Here is a 16,367-nt window from a genome sequence, read left to right as displayed (position 1 = left end):
TGGGACCCATTGACAGTGTATAGTCACATCAATTTGAAGAAAAATTGATATTATCGTTGCTCACTTGCTCTCCATATTTTCACTTCAGCTCTTCCCCAAATATTTTCACCAGCAAAGTTTCCCTCTCTCCCACTTCCCTCTTTCCCTCTTCAGCTCTTCCCCAAAATCATCTCATCACATTTCGTCTTCTCCATTACGTCTTCTCCATTTTAGCTTTAGCACAACCATTTCTTCTCTGCATTACAATCCGTGACTGCCCACCATTGACAGAGGATTTTCAGAGCATCTTCACCGATGCTGTCCCTAACTTCGTCTTTCTAGAAGGCCTTAACTCTTCTCTACCACTTACCTTACAGGGTTAATGACTGATGGAGAAGCTTGTAAATGACAAAATTTGTGTGCAGAATAGACCATATGTGCACATTTTTTACAACTTTGCAAACAATTTACAACAAACACCATACATACCCATCCGAATTAATATATCCCAAATAGTAGACATAAGCATACGGTGAAATGGAGAGGCGTTAAATGGGTATTGTGGAAGGGAAAATGAAATAGAGAATGAAAGAAAATTAAAAAGAAGAAGAAGAAGGCATTAAATGGGTATTGGGTGACTTTGCTTTTGACTTTAGGGGAAACAAAGCATTTTCTGGGTCTACTGATGGGGAAATATGAAAGAGGAGGAAGAGTAGAAAAGAAAAGGGATGCGGGAATTACCAGAAATCTCCTGTGTATAGTCAGTTTCGTGGGCTCTACCATTTTGGCAAAAAGTGGAGTTCAAAGCTGAGTTATGTGACTGAGTTTGGTAATCAAATAAAAGTTTTTGAGTGACAGTGGAGTTTGGGTTATGAGATATGAGTTTTGAGTTTGAGTGATGAGTTTTGAGAATTGAGATTTGAAAATTGAGTGATGACTAATCTAAACGAGCCCTTAATATCTCCAATTGAGTTCTCATTGTGAAAAGCATGACTGAAGGTATGATTTGTAAGGTGGAGATTAAATTATAAATATTTCTTTCCTAACCCAAGCTACTAATATCGGATTTGCCACTTTATTTAATTTACAATGAAAAAAATTAAGAGGAAAAAAAAAGACCTTCAAAATTTTATTAATTTGTTAACATTTTAATAAAAGACTTTACAAAGTAAACAAGCATTTTATGGCTTTATGTTCAAGATACGAGCTAAAAGATAAACTATAGGAGTAAGACTTAATTCTTAATTACAATTTAATGAAAAATAAGATTATAAAAAGAAAATTTACATTGATAAGATTGTTTGGAGACTAAGTTGTGGAGTGGAAATGTGTTTGTCACCCATCCCGTTTGGTAGTATAATTAGTCTCATGGGTTACATAACAAGCATAGACATGCTTACGCAGCTTATCCATTCATCATTCAATCAATTAACACATATTGTAAAAATAAATAAAAGAAAAATTAATGTAGTCCACATATATCATTCTCCACGAAAATTGAAATTGACTATGATAAAAAAAAAAAATTAAGAATTTAACTGCAAAATGACACAAAATAAATTAATAGCATGAATTTAAATTAATCACAATTTTATCCATAATGGCCTGTTTGGAAGTTTGGAGAGGGAGGAGAGTAGAGTGAAATGATTACCCTCCACCTTGTTTGGATGTTTTTAAAATTAGTAAAGGGGAAGGGAGTAATTAGCACTTCCCCTTGTTTGGATGTTTTTAAAATTGGGATGGAGAGGAGAGGAAATGATTAAATAGACAAATTTACCCATATTTAAAAATGAATTGTAACATTGGTCTATGATTAATTTATCAGTTTTGTAAATTATGATTTTTTTTTAAATTACTAACATATTACCAAAAATCATCAACCAAATTAGCCTACTGTATTTTTTTTTTGTTGAGAATTTGTCAAAAAAATAGCTAAAATTAAAGGGAGAAGAGGGACAAAACGCACATATGTAAATCCATAAACTTTAGCAGATTTTTTTTTGTAATTCAAAAAAAGAAAAAAGAAAGAAAACGAAATGCTGAAGTTTTCTTTCTCGGCACTATTTGGTTGTCGAGAAAGAAAAAAGAGAAAAAGATATGATAGAGAGCAGAGCCGACGACGCAGCACCGACGATGATAACGTCGGCGTCGGCGGCGTTAGTGGATCTACATTATCTGGGCCGCCGTCGTTGCAGTTCACTGCCTCAGTTCGCGCCTCTCCAGCGGCCTTTTTCTTCGCGGCGACGAAGTTATAAATCGCAACGACGAGCGCGAAAACTGAGACTACGATCGCTCCCAACGCTTACTGATCCAAAGCCACCACCACTGATGAATGTTCGAGCCTAAGCAAATGCCCAATCTCGTGCATAGCCACCGACTCGAGATCGATTGCCGCGAGCGACGTGGACGACGTCGTTGAAGAAGAAGAAGTAGGCAGAGGTAATGGGAAAGATGGTCTCCGCTGGCAACGCCTTAATCAATGTGGGATTATCATCGACCAATGTTGAAGATCGGAGCATATTCTTCACTTCCAGAGAAAAATTTTCAATCAACATTTTGTTTGTTTATTTTTAATTTTCTTAGGAAACAAACAAAGTATATTAAATTGGTTTGTAATTTTGATAATTTAAAAAGGGTAAATTGGAGAATTTATTTGGTCAATAATTTATCTACTCTCCTTCCAAATCTCTCCAATTTGGGGGAATTAAAAATGAGGAGTTAGAGGTAGTTGAAACCCCTCCAAATCCCTCCCCCTTCTTCCTTAAAAAACTTCCAAACAAGAGATTTAAATTATTCTCCCTCCTTCTACTCTACTCCCCCTCATTTTTTAAACATCCAAACAGGCCATAAAGAATACAGATAGTCCTAATGCTTATGAATGCATAGACATCATTAGTGTGCAAAAGAATGTGTGATTATGTTCAAGAGATTAAGTTACAAATATCACTAAATACCTATTGATCAAATTCATAATCCAAAATGTAATTAAAATTAAAACAACACATTTTTATATATTTTTTAATAAATATAAACTGTAAGACCACAATTTTTGTACTTAAGCCCAAAGTAAGAAAAGGGAGTAGGCCTAAAGAGTTCAATACAATGAATTTGTAGAGAGTGGACTAGAAAACTAGGTTCTAATGAGCTTAGACAATGATCATAGTGAGTAAAGATGACAATAGAATAAAGATAAATTGATTTTATCTAAAGAAAATTGTCCTCAGACACAATCCGAGGATGTTGATTCTTATATCTATTTCTTTTAGGATTAATTACAAGTGTTGTTTTTGACTCTACAGTGTTTTTCTCTTCTTTCTCCCTCCGATCCCCTTCCCTCAAGGTCCTCTTTCTACTTTATACTACGTTCCCCCTTTTATCTTTACCATTCATGTGTAGATCAGATTGCTAGTGTTGATTCTTATTCCATTAGCACATTCCTGAAGTCTTTAGGAGTAGCTGTAAGGCTGAAAACCAATGTTCAGGTATCACTTCCTCATTAATGCGCCCAAAGAGTTAGCTACAGAGCATTCAATGCAGTGGTAGCAGCTTTCTCTTAAATATTTCATAGCTTTCTTTTGTCCAGTGCTCTCGTGATGTATATCCTTATCAATAAATCTCTTGAGATGTTGCTTCTAGATAGCAGTCCGTACCTTTTGACCTCTGCATCACTCTTCCAAGGAGGCATCTCTCCTTAGACCCCCTTCTCGGATTATCATAACTAGACCCATTTCTTTATTCATCAATGCCGACCTCCATAACAATGTTTACCCGTTCTCGAACAATTAGGCGTCCTCGAATTAGGCCACCGGCCCAATATATACAACTGGGCCAATCCTCCCTACATAAACTATGATTAAAAATTATAATTTAATAAAAGTAATGCAAAGTAATATAAAAGGGATTAAATTGACTGCCTAGATACTAGCCGTACCTATGTTGTTGTGGCATATGATGTTGAAATGTTTGGTTTTATGAGAAGAACGTGCCTACATTGCTTAGGGCTATTGTGTGGGTATGGTGTGATGAGTTTTTGTTGATGAAAAGGGCGTTCTTGAGTGAGAAAATGGTTTTTTTTTTTTAAATCATGGTTTTTTTCCTCCAATTTTATTATAATTTTTACTATTTTAAGAAATAAATTCAAGATTTTCAATTTTGATTGACTCTTTTTTTGACTGGGTAACACTAATCTTGATTAGTTTCTCTAAATTATCAAATAATTTTTTTTGAGAAAACGTTAGGTCCGGAGCTGGCGTAAAACCAGTGTTTTACGCCAGCCAATGAAACCACGCCACGTCAGAGTTCACTTAAGTCATCAATATAACCTCAGAAAAAAAAAAAAAAAAATTTCAGGCTCACAGCTTTCTCTGCTTCCTTCACGCCATTCCTATCTTCTCATCTGTTCCTTCATGCCAAACCTCCACCACCGCCACACAGATCGCCGGAGCAGAACGATTTCGAAGAAGAAAGAGTTCTCGCCGTGCCCTCTGCTTCGTCCTCTGGGGTTGTGCCGTCCTTGCTTGCCCGAACCTCCACCACACCACACCACACCACACAACGAATCACACCGCCACATAGGTCGCCGGAGCTGTGCGTGGAGCTTGTAAACATACCGGAGTGGCCTTGAGCTACGATCCAACGGTTTGTTTTTCATGATTTGTCATTTTTACCAATTTGGATTTTGAATTATTTTGATGGGTTTTTCTGGGTTTATGGGTTTTGATTAGATTCCTAAGTGTTAGGGCTAAATGAATCTGATTGTTTTTTGAAACTTACTTTTTTTATGCAAATCATTATATCTTGATGGTTTTTGATTAGATTCCTAAGTATGAAGGTTGTTTTTTGCTTTTTTTTTTGTTATTTTCGTTTGTGTGTTTTTTTTTTTTTTCCTGTATAGGTTACTTTTGTATGCTTTTGAAATTGTAAAAATTAGTGATTTTTCACAAAGCTCAATGATAAAAATTAAAGCTAGATGTGAAAAACTAGAAGCCTAAAAGAGGTCTTTCTTCCTCTTTCCATGGTCGAAAAATGTATTGTTTAAATTTTCAAGTTCTCTATAAAGATTGTATACTGTTTATGATCTGTATACTTTTTTTTTTTCTGTGATAAAAGTATTCCATTTTGACATGTATTTGCAAAATTCTATACAGTATCAAACAAGAGCTTGTACAAATGATATTGAAATTCTTAAAACTTAAGAGATTATTGCCATCTCTAGAGATTATGATGAGCAACATGGTGTAATAATCTTTGGTTGGCTAAGTCAGCTTATAATTCATAACACTGTCATAGTAATAAGGATTAAGATGTCAGGAGGGATATATGCATTAGAAGTGAACAATGGTAAGATGATTATTACTCTTCTTAATTATGTGAATACTACATCAATCCATTGCTGTGCAGTAGCCTAAGGAGCAGGGACACTCCCTCCACCACTTAATACACTTCCTAGAGCAATGCCAAAATTTTCAATTTATTAAAATCTCAAAAACACAATTCCTGAAATTATTGATCAAACAATTCAGGCAATGCAATAATAGAAGTCATTTAATCACCAATAAAGAATCTATTCATGATTTCAGCAGAGGCATTGGCAAGTTCAATTTGGTACAAAAGTTATCTAACTTCCTAGGAGACCTCCATATGAACATGTTAATTAAGCAAATTGCAGGGGATGGAATGATTTTTAACATGAATATATCAAGTGATTTAATGAAATGAGTTTTTTCTTTTTGGCATACCTTTAGGTGTTTACAGGAATAAGAAAACCATTTTTTTGTATTGACGTGAAGGGTACTTTGATACTTAATACTATGCCTGAATGACAGTTATAAGTTGCATTCCAAATTTTTAAGCACTTACTGATTTTTTTTTTCTGCTTATTATTCATATACTCACCTTATTGGTAGTTGGGTAAAAGAGATTCATGGATCACGATAAATTCATGGATCAAAGGCATTGTCTCTAATCTTCACACTTAGACACTAATTGTCTTATTATACTACTTCCATCACTTTTAAATATGTATTGAAATAGTAGAATAACTTTTTAAGAATAATTCAGCCCTTTGCTATGTCTATTTTTAATGGTGAATTCCTTGCTCTTGTTGTAGGGATGGACAGCTTTGCATTCACAATTGCCCTTTACTATCGGGGGAAGATTAGGAATAATCCATACAACAATGAAGGAGAGGAGGGGAGTTAAAGATATATGAAGATAATAATTATGATGAAATGTCACTTGTTGAGATATGGCTGCTGCAAGTGAGACATCCAGAAGAATTACAAAGTTCTATAAGAATGCACAAGTGCAGAAGTGAACGAAATTTTTTGTAGATAAATGTGCAGAAGTGAAGGCACTTGTGGAGATAATTGTGTATTTGAAATGGATTGAATGCTTAGATATTTTTTGTTATTGTTTGAAACAGTTCAAGGAAATTTAAACATGTTGAAAGGTGGAATATAATATGATGTTTATTGGAAACCTTTATGCAGTTGGCTAGTATCTTGTTCACCATGATTTCTTGGTCTTGAAAACTTGTCTGTTAACCTTCAGCTAGATATTTACTACTCAATAATGCTTATATAATTTTATCAGTGGGAATGTAATTAACATGAAATGTGAACTGGTGTCCATCAAATATGTAGTGGCTTCATCAAAACCTTCTAAAAGCTGATGTCACAATACGTATACATGACTTTCAGAGTGACTATAAGTCCGTATACATGACTTTTAGTGAGATTTTTATTTGTTTCCATATTGTCTGTGTTGGTGACTAACTAATCATGATGGCTTCTCTATTAAATTAAGCTTCAATAATTTTCTCATTCCGTGAACTGCTAATGCCAAATGGCATACGTATTGATGGTACATGTATGCTTATGATAACAAATTGAAGCTGGAGTAAATTCAAGATGCTGAGAAATGTCTGATAAGCTTGAACTCTAGTGACAAGAATGCAGTCAAAACAGCCATTGAAGTTACTCCATATCAAGAACATTATATAATTTATGTGTTTCAGTTTGTCACCTCACACTTTTCCATCAACAGTAAGAATCTTTTTACATAGTATAACAAAACTATTTTGCTATTGCTTTATTTATTGAACTCTGGAGTTAGAGAAGAACCAAAACGATCCTTGAAAAAAAAAATTCAAGTAAACAGTACATAATTGCTTTTGAGATGCACCAAATAAATGTGTGAAGATTTATTTAGAAGACATTATAATTACAACTTCTTGCTTGTAAAATTCCTTCCAAAAGAACAAATTTAAAAATCCATCTCTTCAAGCCTTGTAATCTGCTCCAGAATAATCATTTTTCACCTTATTCTTTTATAGACAACCACAGCCGACATCTCTGAACCATGCTTGGTTTATGTCTTCAGAACTTCACAATGCTTGGTTTATGCCTTCAGAACTTACAAATGTTTGTTGCTCTGCTCCCTAACACCATTATAAGGAAATACACATAAGAAATATTAAACTGTAAAGTCATGGAAGCATAATTGTAAAAACTTGAAGACTCTCTAAATAAAACTCAGATTTTATTGAATGAAAGAGAGATTACAAGTTGTGAGTACAGATTACAAAGACTAACTATCTATATACAATCTAATCGAAGAGGATGAAGCAAAATAATTAGAATTCAATTTAAGAACTGAGTAATATATAGGTTTTAATGAATAATAAAGTGCAGGACAAGAGATACAAGACATATTATCTTGTGGGAATTTCTAACAAAAGCAGATTACTGGTAGCTTTTTTCTCTATTGGTAAAAGAAAAAACATAATTATGCCATATATCCCTATTTTCCAATCTCATAAACTAGTTTTTACATTTGAGAACAAAACCTGCAAAAAAAGATTGTAAAAGAGGATAAAGTTGAAAAGGAAAGAGAATATAGAGGAACTAGAAGTTCATGAGCTAGAGCTACTTGGTAATGCTAGGATAAATATCAAAATAAAACCAACCAGGATGTTCACAGCAGAAATCCATAACTCATAAATGGCAACGAACAAACAAATTTTCACTTCTTATATGATAGAATCGCGTACAAATGCAATACATATACAACCCCCACTTTTAACAAAATAGAAGATGATGACATTGCAGAAAGTATCATCCTGCACAATGAAGATAATATATGATGGGGCAGGGAAAGGTATTCAAGATACTGCCCAATGTAAAAAATAAAAAGGTTAAAATGATGCAAGGTTGATCAATTTCAAGACAAGAACATCTGACTATTGCAATGTGATTTTGATGAATGTCCACCAACTTTTTACTAGAATTTTTTTTTTTTTTTCTCTTTTAAGCTACATCAATCACTCAAACATGCTGAATCTGAGGATCTGTGTGCAAATGTAGGATTACCGCAATTTAAGACAAAGTCTATCTAGTTGAAAATAAAATTGACAATGAATTGAAATCATCTTGATCATTGAAGATCTGTTCACACAAATGTAACATGACCGTGGAAAGAGGAAGAAAGACCTCTTTTAGGCTTCTAGTTTTTCACATCTAGCTTTAATTTTTATCATTGAGCTTTGTGAAAAATCACTAATTTTTACAATTTCAAAAGCATACAAAAGTAACCTATACAGGAAAAAAAAAAAAAAACACACACACACACACAAACGAAAATAACAAAAAAAAAAGCAAAAGACAACCTTCATACTTAGGAATCTAATAAAAAACCATCAAGATATAATGATTTGCATAAAAAAAAGTAAGTTTCAAAAAACAATCAGATTCATTTAGCCCTAACACTTAGGAATCTAATCAAAACCCATAAACCCAGAAAAACCCATCAAAATAATTCAAAATCCAAATTGGTAAAAATGACAAATCATGAAAAACAAACCGTTGGATCGTAGCTCACGGCCGCTCCGGTATGTTTACAAGCTCCACGCACAACTCCGGCGACCTATGTGGCGGTGTGATTCGTTGTGTGGTGTGGTGGAGGTTCGGGCAAGCAAGGACGGTGCAACCCCAGAGGACGAAGCAGAGGGCACGGCGAGAACTCTTTCTTCTTCGAAATCGTTCTGCTCCGGCGATCTGTGTGGCGGTGGTGGAGGTTTGGCATGAAGGAACAGATGAGAAGAGAGGAATGGCGTGAAGGAAGCAAAGAAAGCTGTGAGCGTGAAATGTTTTTTTTTTTTTTTTTCTGAGGTTATATTTATGACTTAAGTGAACTCTGACGTGGCGTGGTTTCATTGGCTGGCGTAAAACACTGGTTTTACGCCAGCTCCGGACCTAACATTTTCTCATTTTTTTTTTTTTAAATTCATGAGAACACAAACAATTGATTTTTAAATATTAAAAATTCCAAACTATCCTCTCGGATTATCTTAGACTTGTATATCCACCAATTTTTATTTATTTCATTGAGAGTTTGTGACTAATAGGATTTAAGTTTTTTTTTTTTAAAAAAGGTTTTAGTTTACTTTAATTAGTCTTTCAAAATTAACCAACTTTAATTCCAAGCATGCACAGCCTTTTAAGACCTCTTTGGACTAGTGAAAGGTTCGACCCATTAGATCAGATCCATCGGATCGGGTTTAGGTTGACCCATCTTTTTTAACTGGTCCCACAAAAAATTAACAAATCAAAACGCAACGTTTCAAGTAGCGAAGAAAAAAAACACACAGCTCACTCTGTACTAAAACACAGCTTTGGGAATCAAAGAAGAAGAAGAAGAACGAGCCGCCGAGAATGGCCGGTCAACCTGGAACGACTCCGACGACTTACTCACCGTCTCCAACCACCCAGAAAACCCGAAAACCCATTTTCAATAAAGACGACGTCGATTGGGTCCGACCCGATGGCCGTGGCTTCCACCAGTGCCGACCCGCATGTACTTTCTTTTTCTTTCCTTTCATATTTTGGATTCATATTTCTTTTTGTCTTTGTTTCTTCAAACTTTTCTTTTGCGTTTACCAATGATAGTTTCTGGAACTTTGGGTTGGTATTGCTTGTGGGTGCTTTTCAATATGATCAGTGTGGTTGATTTTTTGTTTTTGTTTTTTTTTTTCAAAAAAAGTTAATTTTGATGAGACTTGATTTGGTTTATCAGTTTATTTCATGTGGGTTTTTCGAAAGAAACAAAATTAGCATCTGGGTTTTGAAGATTTTCATGGTTGTGTATGAAAAGGACTGTGCTCTTGTGCTGGTTGTAGGTGTCTTATGAGGTTAATGGGAGTGATAGTCACATGCATTGGATTGTTTTGGTTTGATTCACTCTGGTTTTAACGTTGTCAAAGCTCTTTCTTTGGTTTGAATTCTAGTTTCAAATTGTCTGTCTTTCTTTTTCTGTTCTTATATGTTTTGTTTTGTTTATTCCATTCTTCTATCCTGCTATGCTTTTCATTAACTGGGTTATGAGTATCTTATTGCCTCGTTGTTTCCATTGCATGGATTGTGCATTATTGTGTTTGGTTGAAATAATTGCATAACCACATTGTGAGTTTCCTGTTGTTTCTGATGATATGGGAGTTAGGAGTTTGATGTTGTTGTCTGAGTCTATTGTGTACTTGGTATCATTTGATTCCTTGCTTTGTTAATAAGAGTATGATGTCATTGTTTGTTGGGGTTCAACGATCTGTTGTCTGTTAATGCATGAATTTGGAGGACTCTGCATGTTTAACATTACAATTGTGGCTTTGTGAAGCATGCTTTGTCTTCATCCATTTGGTGATTATCTATATTATAAATTTTATTTATTCTTGGTTATTGTTTTCATCCAGAAGTTTTAACTGTATACTTAAAAAAAAAGTTTTGTCTATATACTTTGGTTGATCTTCTTCACACCCTACCTTAGTCTATATCTCAGGTCATGGAGCATATCTTATGATATCTTTATACTGTACATTATAAGTCTAAATTACATTTTTAAGGATCTCTCTATTACAAATTTACCATTTTGATTCACATCAAAATAAGATGTAGTGATAATATGCACTTGGGTGGCATCCAATGTGGAAGATGGATCTTTTTCACCTTAGCATGACAGTTTGTGTAATGACCTGCTTAAAGAAATTAAAGCATTTGATATCATTAGATGAAAACTCCTTTGCAGGACTCTGTGGATTACCTCTTTATGGAAATCCCAATATTTATCATTGCTTCAAATCTTTCTCTGTCTTGATTTTTTTCCCCTTAATTTGGTGTTTGCTCATGCTGGGAAATAGACATGATCCCAATGCTATAATCACAGCCTTGAAACAACTGATATGTTCTATTAACACTTTACTATTAACCATAAGGCTTATGTATCAGACACATGCACGTTGAGGTGGCTACAGCATATGAAGCAAAAAATTAGGCAGCTCAGCATCGCATCACTTGAAACTGTTCAAGTACATTTTCTTTGAGCAATGATATTCATATTAAAAGAAGGTTTATATTTAGTCTAGATGTCATTTCCACCAATGGCTTTGGTTGTGCTATCTTCTCTTCCCTGGTTCTACTTTTCTTTTGGGGATGAATATAATCTAGACCTACTATCACTTTCAAATTTTTTTTAAGGCTCTTGTTTCCAATCTGGCTTGGCACTGGTGGTTTTTTGTCCTGTAAAGTGATTAAATAGGTCCCTATTGCTATTCCTATTGTTTGCTTCATGGATATGCCAAATTCCATTGCTTAGATGGCATCATTATTGAAGAGTTGAAGTGCCTAAAAGTCTCTTGTGCATGACTACATGGAGGTGGTCAAATTACACAAGCTTTTCATAATGCAGCAATATACATTTAGTCTTTGCAACTACTTTCTGTTGGCAAGTTAGTCTAAACCGCTTGGAGTGAGTATGTTGAGGATAGATGTGAGTCTCAGGCTTTGCTACTTGTTAAGTTGTCATGGGTGTTGAACCATAGATAAGGAATGTTGCTACATCATTCAAATGCTGTTCTTCTATTAAGCGGAAGCCAACTTTATCACCTCTGACATAAATTGTTTTGGAGCTTTTAACCACATAAAAGTTTAGAAGATTGAAGATTGTAGAAAATATTGAAGCTTGTGTTTTGGACTCTTATTTTCATTGTAAACTTTTGCTAAAGTACATGCTTCATTTTATGACTGGTATAGAAGGAATAACAAGTTGTTGGTGGCTTGCAGTTTTTAGGACTGGTGCCGTGAATGCTGCTTCAGGATCTGCTTATGCAGAGTTTGGAAATACCAAGGTTATTGTGTCTGTGTGAGTATATCTTTTACCCCACATATTGTGGTTCCTTGATACCCTGCTTTCTTTAGAATGGAATTATTAAATACATCCATACTTTAGTTATCCCCTGCTGCCTTTCCAAAAAAAAAAGAACAAAAAATTTTCTGCAAGATTATTATTAATTTTTTAATTTTCTGTAACAAATATTCTAGCAAGATATACAATAGGCAGTTCGATTCATATTTAGATTCAAGGAAACTTATTTAATGTTTGATCTGAGTTTTGGTTGGTTTAGATTTGGGCCAAGAGAAAGTAAGAAGGCAATGATGTACAGCGATATTGGGCGGCTAAATTGTAGTGTCAGCTATACAACTTTTGCTACCCCCGTCCGAGGACAGGTATGAAGGATCTTTCACTGTGAACTTAATGTCTGCTATTTGCCATCTTTAACAATTGCAGTAATTTTCGAATTCCCTTCCATTAGGGATCAGAGCACAAAGATTTTTCCTCAATGCTTCATAAATCTTTGGAGGGTGCAATAATCTTGGAAACTTTCCCCAAGACAACTGTAGATGTTTTCGCATTGGTGCTGGAATCTGGTGGCAGTAAGTATGAAGTTTCAATTAGAATTAATATAGTAGTCTTATAAAAAGAATTAATAGAGAAGTCTATTCATGAATGACTTAGCTTCAGGCAGTGAATGACTGAAGGTTGGGGTTGGGGAGGTCTTAGATCCAATTTCTAATGATAATAATAATAGTAATTGTGATTTTCAACAAGTAGAAATTTAATTTCAACAGAAAATAATTGTGGTCAATTGTGTCTAAAATGATATTGTTTCTTAATAGTGAATATATATAATGCAAGCATCTGTAATTGTCAACCAAAGCTTCCACTCATCATATCTCACCAATTTAGAGTGGAAAATTCTCACTTCTGGTGTAACAAACTTCAAAAAAGTGTATTGGGTGTCCCAGATTAGCTGCAGGATATATATGGTAGCTCCATTGTTATGACTCTTTTTTGATACTCCTTTGAAGCATGTTTGCTACGTTATGGCCATGTTATTGGGATAAAATTATTATTTTTAGATAATTTGGTTGCACTTGGCCAACATATTTTGGACGCACTTGGCCAACATATTTTGGACTTATGATGGACATATTAGATAGAAATTTCTTTAATAGGGTGTAATTATTGAGAAAAAAGCTGTAGTGGTTTAACTTCAACTATGAAGAACAACGAAGTAACTTTTAGAAATATATAACAACGGTTTCTAGCACATGTTTGTGTGTGTGTGTGTGTACATATATAGAAATGAGACAACAATAGTTTTTTTTTATGTTAGAGACCTGTTTTTGTTTGGGTGACAGTTTCTGACAATATATTTGAGTTGTAGGCAATGATATCGCTTTTGAGTTTGTTGATGAGCTTTATACATGTTCACTGCAGGTGATCTTCCTGTCGTGATATCATGTGCAAGTCTTGCCCTAGCAGATGCTGGGATTTTGATGCACGACCTTGTAGCCTCAGTTTCTTTGGTATGCATCTCATCCAGACACTTCCGTACATTTTTCAGTGGATAGTTAAGCATGATGTAAAAATCATTTTTTACAAACCCATGGGTAGAACTCACCCTTAAAAACCGGTTTGCAAGAGAAGGGTGCCCAAGAACTTAACAACACATAGTTAAACTTATATTTAATCTATGTGGAACACTAGAATCATAACATACCACCATGCTATGCAGCCGACGTCCACGACAGCTTACTCTAGCAACATTGACCCGATGGTAGCCCTTTCTCTTTTGGTGGCTCCACTCGCTTATCAGTTATTTTAATCTATCCTCTAGGTCACCGCCTCTGGGATCCGACCACAAAGCCACAATTCATTTGATCTCATACTCAATGAGTTACATCCGATTACTTAGGGTGGTAGTTAGCTCTAATACCAAATGTTACAAACCCATGAGTAGAACTCACCATTAAAAACCGGTTTGCAAGGGGAGAGTGCCCAAGAACTTATAAACACATGGTTAAGCTTATACTTAATCTATATGAGACATTAGGATCATAACATCATTCCATAGAATCTAATAAATTTTTTTTCCAATTTAAATTTTATTATACCTATAATTTTGTTTTCTTATTTTCTTTTTTAATTTACGTATTTGGTTTGTAGTGAGTAGTGAGGCATTTGGTGTATTGGTATATCCATTTTATCACTTCTCTAAAATTCTCATCTCAACTCTGAATATGTATCCACCTTTATTTTATTGCTAAACACACACATCAAAAACAATAAAATAAAATAATTATTGCTAATCACAATATTTGGGGAAAAATCCTCTTATTGGCTCTAAAATTATCTGGGGAATTCACTGTTTGTTCTTACTATTTTATTCGAAGGAATCAAATGATCTCTTCCCTTGGAAAGTTATTTGGTGGCCTTTTTTGTTTGGACAGAGGCATGGGGAAAGATAATTGTGAGAACCTTATCAAGAGGGGATATACTCTAGTAAGTTGGTGTTTCTTATGCCAATATAATGGGAGATGGTTGACCAACTATTGCTTCATTGCAGTGTTGTGTCTGATTTGTGGAGCTTTGTATTTAGAACCCTTGTGATTCATTGGGTTTTATTGAAACAGTTATTGTCCTTTTGTGTGAATGGAGGAACTGGGTTGGTAGGCATTCGTTGGATATATGGAATGTGGTTTCATCATGTTTGATGTGGACTATATGGAGGGAATGTAATCAATGCTCTTTTGAAGATGTGGATGGTACAAGTTCTCAACTGCTAGCAACCTTTACTAGTTCCTTACATGAGTGGTTGTGTATGGAGCTTTACCAATAGTGATTCCATACCATCTTTTATAGATATATTTGTCATTTTGTAAATAATCTTTACTTGTAATTCTTTATGCTTCTTTGTGATCTTTATGCATGAAGCAGCCTATTAAAAAAAAAAAAAGCAAAAAAAAGTATGTTTTTATAGATCTCTTTTGCTTATCAAATAATCACGTCTTGTGTTTAATTCTTTGGTGCCTAGTCTTGTCTTGGTAAGAACCTTGTCATTGATCCTATTTTGGAAGAGGAAAGCTACCAAGATGGAGGCTTGTTGATTACATGTATGCCTTCTCGTTATGAGGTCACTCAGCTTACTGTCACAGGGGAATGGTCAACCCCAAAAATTAATGAGGTAAATCTTTCAACTGGAATACTCTCTTATTTTTATCCTCATCTAGAACAGTTGTGCTGTATAAGAGAATGGAATGAGCTCCATGATTTTGTCTAAATGCAAGGTCCTATACATCGAGGATTGTGTGGTGGAACTTGCATGCTCTCTGGATCAATAAAATCCTTTCATTAAAGTCACCTAGGCAAAGTGAAATTGAACCTGTACCACCAAGCAGTTTTGATCAGTGCTTGTACTTGTAACTGTACATTTATTCATGGATCTATAGGGTAGTTCTTTAATGGGCCAATCCAAAAATTTCTCATTTGTTTTATATGATAGCATCAATAGTTTGGATAGGGGCTGAGTGTACTAATATTGCTTTTTGTAAGCAGGGGATGCAGCTATGCTTAGACGCTTGCTCAAAGCTTGCAAAGATCATGAGGTCATGTTTGAAAGAAGCCACTTCCACTTCACAAGAATAGGGAAATTTTTTCTCCTAATTTTTATATACAGGTTGCAGATTCAGCTTCTTCTTTTTCTTTTTCCCTTTGCTCCCCCCTCCCCACCCAAAAAAAAAGAGGAAGTAAAAAGAAAATAAACTTTATAGATTGATTACTGGTTTAGTTTGGCCTATTTTTGGTGGTTGCACATTACTTAAACCTGATTTCTTTGAATCTGCAGCATATTTATTCTATTTAAATTTTCAGTTCACAATGCAGTGTGCATTTGAACTTTGAAGAGGAATTTTAAGTAGGCCATCCCAAGTTGTAGAAATATTTCTCAATGTGTTTATGGGATTTAGTGTATGTGGTGACAAATGGATTGGGTTCAAGTCAGAAACATATCTTCTTAAACGGTTTTCAAAACATATGCCTCTTTCCCAATCTTTTTCAGAGTTAGGTTAACAACCCATATTTTTTTCACATGCAAAAAAAAAAAAAAACTTGACAATTGGGGTGAGCGTCAAACCAGCTGGAGTTGGGCCTGACGAATATCACAACTAATTTGTATCTTTGGGCCGATTAAATCATTAAACTTATCACATTTTCTGACC

At 34.7% G+C, this 16,367-nt stretch overlaps 1 protein-coding gene and 2 long non-coding RNA genes across 3 annotated transcripts; 2 read left to right on the top strand and 1 right to left on the bottom strand.

Annotated features, from left to right (window-relative positions):
• Positions 1-4,210: 4,210 nt before the first annotated feature.
• On the top strand, positions 4,211-6,469 carry LOC142607044 (uncharacterized). The gene is made up of 2 exons (XR_012839220.1): positions 4,211-4,617; positions 6,089-6,469. It is a non-coding gene; the product is annotated as an uncharacterized LOC142607044 (long non-coding RNA).
• A 495-nt stretch (positions 6,470-6,964) lies between these two features.
• On the bottom strand, positions 6,965-9,075 carry LOC142607015 (uncharacterized). The gene is made up of 2 exons (XR_012839217.1): positions 8,842-9,075; positions 6,965-7,420 (listed from the first exon to the last, which is right to left on the bottom strand). It is a non-coding gene; the product is annotated as an uncharacterized LOC142607015 (long non-coding RNA).
• Positions 9,076-9,614: 539 nt separating this feature from the next.
• LOC142608297 (exosome complex component RRP41-like) lies at positions 9,615-16,071 on the top strand. The gene is made up of 7 exons (XM_075780044.1): positions 9,615-9,834; positions 12,090-12,168; positions 12,431-12,533; positions 12,620-12,740; positions 13,588-13,676; positions 15,185-15,334; positions 15,706-16,071. Exons 1-7 carry the CDS (start codon positions 9,693-9,695, stop codon positions 15,793-15,795), a joined length of 774 nt encoding a protein of 257 aa, XP_075636159.1. The 5' UTR covers positions 9,615-9,692; the 3' UTR covers positions 15,796-16,071.
• Positions 16,072-16,367: the final 296 nt, after the last annotated feature.

The sequence above is a fragment of the Castanea sativa genome, chromosome 8 (genome assembly GCF_040712315.1).
Source record: "Castanea sativa cultivar Marrone di Chiusa Pesio chromosome 8, ASM4071231v1".
Lineage (NCBI taxonomy): Eukaryota > Viridiplantae > Streptophyta > Magnoliopsida > Fagales > Fagaceae > Castanea > Castanea sativa.
This window is presented reverse-complemented; position numbering and strand designations above follow the sequence as displayed.